Source organism: Lipophrys pholis (assembly GCF_963383615.2).
Source record: "Lipophrys pholis genome assembly, chromosome: 15".
NCBI lineage: Eukaryota > Metazoa > Chordata > Actinopteri > Blenniiformes > Blenniidae > Lipophrys > Lipophrys pholis.
In genome coordinates, this window is record NC_137642.1 from 27,847,935 (window position 1) to 27,858,042 (window position 10,108).

At 46.3% G+C, this 10,108-nt stretch overlaps 1 protein-coding gene across 1 annotated transcript; it reads right to left on the reverse strand.

The window, feature by feature from the left end:
• On the reverse strand, positions 1–1,238 carry LOC308120690 (early growth response protein 2b-like; the record flags this gene model as incomplete). Its single annotated transcript, XM_080481459.1, has 2 exons — positions 1–1,001; positions 1,082–1,238. The coding sequence occupies 2 exons, from the start codon at positions 1,236–1,238 to the stop codon at positions 1–3; spliced, it is 1,158 nt and encodes a 385-aa protein (XP_080337585.1).
• Between the last annotated feature and the right edge of the window lie 8,870 nt (positions 1,239–10,108).

A 10,108-nucleotide genomic window follows, 5' to 3' on the forward strand; every position in this document is an offset into this window, starting at 1 on the left:
TCAGGAGGATTTCTTCTCCTTCTGTCTCAGGTGGATCTTCATGTGGCGCCTGCGCTCGTCGCTGCGCGCGAACTTCCTGCCGCACGTGTCGCAGGTGAACGGCTTCTCGCCGGTGTGCGTGCGGATGTGCGTGGTCAGGTGGTCACTGCGACTGAAGTTGCGCATGCAGATGCGGCACTGGAACGGCTTGTGGCCCGTGTGGATGCGCAGGTGGCGGCTCAACTCGTCCGACCGGGAGAAGCGCCGGTCGCAGCTCTCCGCCGGGCACGGGTACGGCCGCTGGTGCACCGGGGTCTTACTGGGTCGGTTCGGGTACTTCCTGGGCCTGAGAATCGGTCTGAGAGGTAAGTTCTGGTGGCTTGGGAAAGCAGCGGCCATCGGACCCTCGGTGCCCGGGGAGGGCGCACCGAGCGTAAAGTTCCTGATGGTGTTGAGGGGCGTGAGGGGTGGGGGCACCCGGAGGGGGTCCAGCGAGTACGGGATGGCTTTCCGCTCCGGGTAAGCGGCCTGGATGTCCCTCTGGCAGCTCTGCTGGTAAAAACCACCGTATTCGGGCATGATGGAGAGCAGCGCGGCGCCGTCCACGGTGGGTTTGGGGGCGGAGCTGTAGGTCGGGGGCGCGTGGTAGGATGTGGCCAGGTATCCCCCCGCCGCCGCGGGGTCCTGGTACATGTCCCCGCTGCAGGAGTATGACGGGATAGGGTGAGTTTGGGGATGAGGGGGCGCGTACATGTGGCTGATGTCCGGCTGCCCGTGCGCCATGGTGCCGTGCCGCGCGTCCTCCGCCGCCTCTCCTCCTCCTGCGTAAATACCTGCTGAAGCCAGAGGCGATCCGGACGCCGGGGCCGCGATCTCCGCACTGACCACGTCGATGACGTCTCCCGGGGTCCACGGTCCTCCGGCGCCTCGGGAATCCACCGAAAACTTCCCGGTAAACGCCACCGGGTGCGCGCGTAACTCCGCCACGTAGTGCGCCAAGTCTCCGTGGAACAGCAGCTCACCTGGAACACACAGGAGCACACACGTTAAAACCCCGCTCACCACTTTGAATCCCACGCGTGAACCACTGCCACACTCTTACCGGGTTTCCCCTCATCTTCCTCCTCCTCCTCCTCCTCCTCTGCTGCCTCCTCTTTAAACACTATGGATGGATGAGAGGACATCCCTGCCTCCGCATCTTTAGCAATATCCTCCACGAGGCTGCTGAGGGAAACTTCATCCAGCACCTTGGCGGTCATGGCGAGCTGGAGGCGATTCCCAGTCCAGTTTGTGTCTGGAAGCCTCCAGTTCGGTGCCGTTACGCCTCCCAGACGCGCCGTTAACCCCGGTCTGTTCCGCCTCTCATCTCGTTACAAATAGCTTGTTGATGGCGCAGTGTGGTTATAAAGGGAATCTCCGGCTGTCCCGTTACGTCATTTACCAAATATGGACTTGGTTTTTGTGAGGAAAAAAAAAATCAACAAAAAAACAAACAGAAGAAGAGAAAGAGGGAACTCCAGAAATAGGACGGCGGAGCTCGCCGTGACGAAAAGACGCGCAGGGGAAATAAAGCGACGGACGAGTGAATAAAGACACAGCTGATGTGGATTTTTATTCTTGACTTTAATGGTAAACAGCACGCGCTTCACGCCGCTTTCAGCCTCTTGATGAGGTGGGAAAAAAAAGGCTCCATCATTCGGAATTCCGGTCACACTTTTCCCATAAATGGATCCTCCGGTGAGGTGAGAGGACCTCCGCCTGCTTATATGGCTGGTATCCGGATACATTGTCTTGGTGCCAGCTGAGCCCACACACTGACTGCACACACACACACACACACACACACACACACACACACACACACACACACACACACACACACACACACACACACACACACACACACACACACACACACACACACACACACACACACACACACACACACACGGCCGGGTGTTTTCTCTGCTGTCAGGACCAGATTATCACTGCTTGGACTGGAGATCAGTGGGAGAAGAATCAGTGAATTCATTTCCTCGGGAAGCTGCACAGCCGCGGACAAAAATGGAGAGGAGGAAGATTTCAGAGGAAATGTCTGAAGGCGTCTGACTGGATCTCCTGAGAAGCATCGGAGATGTCCCCACTAAGGGATTCAAGGCTGGAAAAAAGGCTCCTGAGTGAGGAAATTACTGATGATATGAAGACGTTGATGATGTGAAAAGAAAAAGATCCTCATGCCATCTGCCATCTGACATTTCTCCAAGTTACAGTTACAGTTACAGTTACGGCTTTTCAATGTGGATTTGCTAAATCTGCAAACTTCTCTCTGTGAACCATGACTCACTCAGTCACTAAACATTAGATAACTCTGAAAGTCCAAGGTTACTTGGTGTTTTGCAGAGAATGATTGTGTTTGGCATGAAGACACACAACCTGATAGGAAAGTACTTGATCGAGTGAGTCGACTGGAAGTGCTCAATGTTTTCAACAATCCCCGATATTACAACACAGAAGATATCAGATAAATAAGATCAAGATTAAATAAAAACACAATTTAAAAAAAACCCTCAGGGAGATTAAAGCAAAACCAAGAAAAGAACACGCAATTTAAAATGTCACATTCGTGTAAGTAAGTAGACTGAAGTAAAATAGAGTGCTTGTTATTGAGCTCAGTGACGGCAACAGGAACAAGGCTGTTTTTTATAAAGTTTGTCTTTCACATGGGGACCGAAAGCCTCCGTCCAGAGGGAAGAAGCTGGATTTCCTGGGTGGAGGACGGAGTCATTATAAGATCCTACGAACCGGTTTAGTCCAGTGAGGCTCCGTTTGTCACATTCCCACAATGTGATGATCTGCTTGAAGGGAGCTTCAGCTCATCACAAGATCTTTCATCGTCCTGAATCATTCTGGAGGTTTATTGGATTCGTCCTCTTGGAGACCAACGGGATCGATGATGGACAAAGACAAGTTGAAGTATTTCGATGTCTCTGGAGACCCGGGTCGGGCAGACAGAGGCTCTGAAAGTCCACCTGAGAATCCCTCTCGGAGAAACGATCTCCACGTCAACACTCTGAAGGGACGTTCTGCCTCAGCTGAGCATCACAAGCTTTTCTCTTTGTTTAGGGTCAGATTCAGCGGAACCCAGCGTCTCCCCAAACACAGAATTCCCTTTGTCAGGGTTCAATCTGTGGTCGTGAAGCAAGTTTGAAGATGGAGACTGACAGATCAAATAATATTTGCATTTAGGCCTTAAAATATCTTGTTCGATTTGAATTAATTTGACAATGAGACAAACCGAACAGATTGTTGCTGTCATTCCTAAAGCCGCTCCAGACGGGGAGAATTTCAGCTCTTCCAGAGAAAAATATATCAGTTGTGTCGGTATCTTTGCTCCGACGTCTCACAGTGAGACGGTTCACGGACGTCGGTGTCTCAGTCTTTGGCCAAAAGCAACCTGCTATAGGACTGACGCTGCTGTGAACCTGCGCCAACCAGCCAACCGACGGGAACGCAGAATGAAATGATGCCACGCTGGAGCCGGACCCAAAGTGATGCTGAAGTGACGTCCAACCCCAATAAAAAACGCTGAAAGGCTGAAGTTGGAAATAATTCACAGCCGACTCGTCCCACAGAAACACTCCACTTGTGTTCTTTCCAGTATCCAGGTTTATTACGATCTTCAAACAAGCAGGACAAAATGTCTCTTTCTAAATAAGGTCAAAATTACGCTTAAACGGTTAAACGGTTAACAAAAAAAATCCATGATCCCTACTCACTCCCGCTCCTCCTCACTGAATATAAACTTATTCAATCAACCCACACAGACAAAACCCGAAAAGCTGAAGCCTTTCCGGGGGACATTCTTCATCCAAACGCATAAACTTACGCGTGTCGTCGCTGCGATTCAGTTTGTTTTCATCGTACGATTTTCACACAGCAAAACTGAGAAGGTTGTTAAAATCTCTCAGTGAGCGAACAGACGCCACAGCACCTATCCTCACTTCTTCTTTCTCTCTCATTTCTTTTCCATTTGTCGAAGTGACCAGATTGAGTTCTAGTTTCAAGAAGCAGTCGAGGAGTTTGACGCCTTTCAATTCCGAAGGTCTGGAGCTGGAGCGACGCCTACTGGACAAACGGGGGATCACAGGTTCTGCACACCTGCGTCCTCCGTGACTGAGAAGAGGAATAAAAGTGTTTTCCTGACGTTGAAGATCATTAAACAAGCCGATGTGTTGCAGGCTGATGAGAAGAGGCTCCAGCAGGTCTGGAGTTTAATCTGTGGACATTTTTCACTTCGTGGAGAAACTTTCTCCTCACCTGCCTGAAGCTAATGTTAGCTTTGAGGCTAACCCCACGGCTCCTCCCGTGACTGCAGGTAATATTCTACATTTCATCCTTCAGACACTTTATGTCTCTTTTACACAGTTTTTGTTCAGGTTTCATCATAGCATGATGTGTTTAGGAGGTTAAGATAAGGTGGAACTTTATTGATCCCACATGGGGGAAATTCAGTCATGTTGCACAAATAGACACAAGAGAATGGACTCTATGAATAAATATATATATACCATAATATACCTTATGAATAAATAGATAATGAGCTACATTTATATGCATATAAACACATGGAAATACAGGGGGAAAGTATTCAGTAGTATTAATTATATTTACAATATTTACAGTGCAACAGTACCAGGACCGTGGTACTTAAACACTTTATTACTATTTTAACTATTAGGTTGGGGGTCATGGAGTCCTTGGTGGACCAATTTCAAGACCTCCGTCAAGACCACCCAGACCTGCATCCAGACCGCCATCAAGACCATCTAGACCTCCACCCAGACCTCCATCCAGACCTCCATCCAGACCTCCTGCTGTGACCAGAAGCTGCTTGGTTCCTGTCATGGCGGCACCCCAAAGACTCACTGGTGAACTCCAGCGGTCCAGAAGCTGTCCACCTGAGAGAGGAGGCTCAGAGGACTCCGGACTCAGCAGACAGGTATGGACCCCTAAAGGACCACACCTGAGGTTTACCAGATATTTACCAGAGGTTTACCAGATGTTTACCAGAGGTTTACCAGAGGTTTAGCAGATATTTACCAGAGGTTTAGGAGATATTTACCAGAGGTTTACCAGAGGTTTACCTGAGGTTTAGCAGATATTTACCAGAGGTTTACCAGATGTTTACCAGAGGTTTACCTGAGGTTTAGCAGATATTTACCAGAGGTTTACCAGAGGTTTACCAGAGGTTTACCAGAGGTTTAGCAGATATTTACCAGAGGTTTAGGAGATATTTACCAGAGGTTTACCAGAGGTTTAGCAGATATTTACCAGAGGTTTACCAGAGGTTTACCAGAGGTTTAGCAGATATTTACCAGAGGTTTAGCAGATATTTACCAGAAGTTTACCAGATATTTACCAGAGGTTTAGCAGATATTTACCAGAGGTTTAGCAGATATTTACCAGAGGTTTACCAGAGGTTTACCAGAGGTTTACCAGGCAGGTTCGACTGGTAGGAGGCCCCCGAGGTCGGCTCGGGACTCTGGAGAGATTACGTCTCTGGTTTTGTCTGGGAGAGACTTGGAGTTACTCGACAACGTTTTCAAGTGAAAACTGAAACTTTCATTGGGTTTTGGGTTCGTTTACCAGACGTCGGAGCTCAGAGCCACTGAAAACACAACTTTTCAAAAACGCTCCATCTCCGTGGAAACGTTGGGAAATGAAACCTTTGTGAGTGGCTGCTGCTGCGTGTGAACATGTTGGGACTCTGTCGTCGGCGCCGCCGCCAGAGATGTTTTATTTCTGCTCATGCTATGGGGGAGCTGATCTTTCAGTGGCTGTGCCGGGGAATTAAGAGATCTCTAGTTTATTTTCTACTGTAGCACCGACAATATGCACCGCACCGCGCACAGTCACACTCACACACAGTAAAAGCTCCGTGATTTAAAACGTTACTAAGCCACACTATACACAAAGTATTTAGCCAAAGTAATAAAGAGGAAAGGAAAGGAAGTCTGCCACTAAATGTTTACACTAAATGTAAACCACTTTTAAAAAAAAAATCATATTCCCTGGGTGTGCTATGGATATCCCGGGGGCGCCACCAAGTCTGTCGTCATGGAGACGGAGGAAACCGTTGTCCATAGTAACGAGTACTTCTGCACATGCTCAGTAGAGACAATCAGAATAAAGTTTCATCCATAAAGAGTCATGACTCCCGGTCCAGATTCTCCTGGGGCTCGGTACTTTTATTTTGACAGTCACCATAATAACAATTCAACATGGTGGTCAGTCCACTAATGTCCGTGTTCTCCCAGTGCTCATGGATTTTTAATTTCAAAATGTTGCTGTGTACTCGCAAAATTTTTCTAAAGCACAAATCCTAAACCAACACGTTTCGACTTGAACTCTCGTGTAATGCATGTTCACTCAAACACACCCAGGGATGTTGAAGAAATAATATTGGGAGTCGTCTTGGGAAAGGAGCATGAACATTTACTTTTTGTGCAAATTTAGTTTTTCTTGAACCGTTAATCCAGATGAAATCCAGCCGTCAAGACTCCATGAAACCAGGACTTTTCCTCTGGAACTCTGAGACTGAGCCGGGATTTCACTGTGATGAGCAGTGTGTGTGTGTGTGTGTGTGTGTGTGTGTGTGTGTGTGTGTGTGTGTGTGTGTGTGTGTGTGTGTGCTCGGAGAGTAAACACGCTTGTTTGATGTGCACATCAGAAAGACCCTCCGAGCCTTTTCAACGCCCACTGCTGCAAAAATGTTGCTGCGTATTGTCGCTGTGTGGCGAACCGCCCACCGCCGAGGCAGATGGGGGTTTGCTCACTGCGTGCACACACACGCACACACACACACACACACACACGCACACACACACACACACACATTTTCTCTGTTTCAACTCACAAATGCTCCCACACACCCTGAATTTGTGTCGTCTCCTGTCAGAATCTGTCGCTCTAAATCGTTATTTTTACTGCACACACACACACACACACACACACACACACACACACACACACACACACACACACACACACACACACACACACACACACACACACACACACACACACACACACACACAGAGCTCCCGGGGGTGGGGGTGGGGGGGGGGGGGGGGGGGGGGGGGTTGCCCTGCTCCCACCCTTCGCCCACGCTCCTGCAGCCCCGCGAGGCTCTGGGGGGTTTGTGGTTTTGTGTTTGGTGGCTCGGCTGCAGCCGGGGGTCCGGCCGGCTCGGTGGAACCCACCACGCCGATTAATCATCTGTCATCCGCCGTTTTTGTTCATATGGATCTTTGTCTGAGGCTCCTCCGTCCACATGGCTTTTCCTTTTCCAACCAAACATCAGGAGAAAGCTGCTCACTGCCTCCCGACATGGTCTACCAGGGTCTACCAGGGCCTGCCAGGGTCTACCAGGGTCTGAGGAAGCCTCTGAGGTTCCTCTCGGGTCTATAAGGGCCTGTGAGGGTCTTTTGGGTCTGTGAGATGATCTATGAGAGCCTCAGAGGGTCTGAGATTCCCTGTCAGGTCGTCATCTGCCGACCGAGCGTCGTTCGTGACCTCTGACCCGCGGCGCCGACACCTGGCTTCACAAAGAGCCGCTGGCACCTTTCTGCTGGTCTCTGGTCAGAAACCGGGTCCATGTTCCTTCACCTCTGTTTCTGCAGCTCCAGGTTCTGATTCTGAGATGTTTCGCCTCTTTCTTCCACATGTGTTTAATCCTAATAACCTGATTCAGTACACGTCCAGACCAGTGTCTAAATCTCACTTAGATTTCTTTTTATCTAGATGTTAAACCAGTCCCAGTTCAGGCTGAATCCAGTCTAGTTTCCAGCAACAATATGTATTGATAAGAGTGCAGATTTGTTCAATTTCTTGTTTTTTTTCACTCCAGTTTTACAAAATAAAATTATTTTCTTCATGAAAATGTTATTGGAAATCCTAAAATGATTAAATCCTTCTATATGAGGTCATTTAAACTCAAATTGAATCAATTAAACTCGACATTATTAATAGTTTCAGATATAAAAGTCAGTTTCATTCAGTTGAAGGAGAAACTGACTGAAGTAACGAGAGAAAGACAGAATAACCAAACGTCCGGCAAAATGTTAGAGAAATGTGGAAAGAACAAGCAAATAAATCTCAAATTAATCAAAAAAAAACCCACGAAATGAACAAAGATTGAACGAGAAGACGAAAACTATAACCACGTTAGGCTGAAGAGAAAACGCACAGGACTGTGGCCCAGTGTGAATAAACAGGCATCAAATAGACGCAAATAAACAAACCTGTCAAGTCAGACCAGAAACATTCAGAGAGATGTGAAGTTTATCCAAAAAGAAGCCGAATATCTGAACAAATCAACGCATCGAGAAGTTGAAAATGAAAAACGCTCGTTATTCTGCAGAAAAAGTGAAGTTTCTTCCGACTGAAGTGAATTTCAACAGAGAAAACAGAATCGATCTAGATTCTCTGTCGTAATATCCAGGTTGTTCTAAAATGAGACACCTACAGGTTAAAGTCAAGCGTTTGTAGGTCTTTGGTGTTTTGATCGTTTTGCGTGTTAAAAGGTTTTCACTTAGTTGTGATGCATTTCCCTGGAGTCGCTCTGGTTCACACATAGTTCGGAGTTTAAAAGGCGAGAATGTCACTTTCAGTCTTATTTCATGGATATTTGTTCTTGTGCTTTTCTACAATTATTCCCTACTGTCTTTCTCAATTAGATTAAATATATATTTCTCGTTCCTATTTGAATTTTTCAAACACGAAACATTTTGAACGTTTGACACACACTTTAGTGACATAAAATCCACATACAAGCTCTTTCTGATATGAGGAGGCAGGATTGTGTGTGTGTGTGTGTGTGTGTGTGTGTGGGGGGGGGGCTGTCAGACCCGAGCGAGGGCAGATTCATGGGAGACGTATTGACTGCTGAGTGTGGGATAATAGACAGAAATGTCACCGAGCGAAGCGCCGTCAAACCCTCAGGAGCACAAAATAGGAAAGTCAAACTGACGTTAAAGACTTTTAATGTTTAAACTTCAAGAGACGGACGAAAGATTGAAGAGTCACACGTTAGGTTCTAGACTCGACAATCATCAGATATGTTCGTTAAAAAGAAAAAGACCCAAAAATAGTCAGAAAATATGAGCTGTGTGTGTGTGTGTGTGTGTGTGTGTGTGTGTGTGTGTGTGTGTGTGTGTGTGTGTGTGTGTGTGTGTGTGTGTGTGTGTGTGTGTGTGTGTGTGTGTGTGTGTGTGTGTGTGTGTGTGTGTGTTGGGTTATTTTAGTTGATTTGCATTTCTTTCTCATTGCTTTGGTCACTTTTTGTAAATCCAGAGTTTGGTTCAGTTTGTGTTTTATTCCAAATTAGTTTGGATGTTTTTTTTTTTTGTTTGTTAAAAATATAAATCCCAGACAGAAATTCACCTCTTTAGATAAAAAAAAACTACATCTGTACACGTAGAAGAGAGGAAACTCACCACAGTCAAACCAACAAAAATTTGACACAGAGTCAATAAGGTTTAAAAAAATAAGATAAGCAAAATACATAAAACGACCAAATTTAAACTGAGGAACCTTTTTTTTTTTTTAAATCTGAGAAGCTAAACCACCAAAACTCAGACGGAAACTGACAAAAGTCTGCTCTATGGCTCTGAAACATGTGTGAACGTGGAGAAATGAGACACAAAAGGACCAAGAAGTGAAGCGAGTCAAAAGAATGTGAGCAAATAAAAATCATTTGAGTCAGAAAACGAGACGAGCTGAGAACAAAACTCAACAAAAACCCCGAAATCTAAAGAGAAAGTACTAAAGTGTGATGATATTTCCAAGACTCAAGCAAATGAAACATTAAAATAACTGAGGGCAATAAAAAAATACCACGTTTTACGGGATGTTGTAATAAAGAAACTGAAAATCTCCTTCAAAAGTCTTTTTAACCCGATTTAAACTCAGCAAACCACCAGAATAACAAGCAAAACAGACAGAATTCAACACAAAATGACTGAAGAAAAAACCAGAAATCCACACAATGTAAATAAGATGAGTGAAAATGAGCAAATTAGATTTAAAAACCCAAACACCTGACATGAGACACGGAAAGAAGAGATGG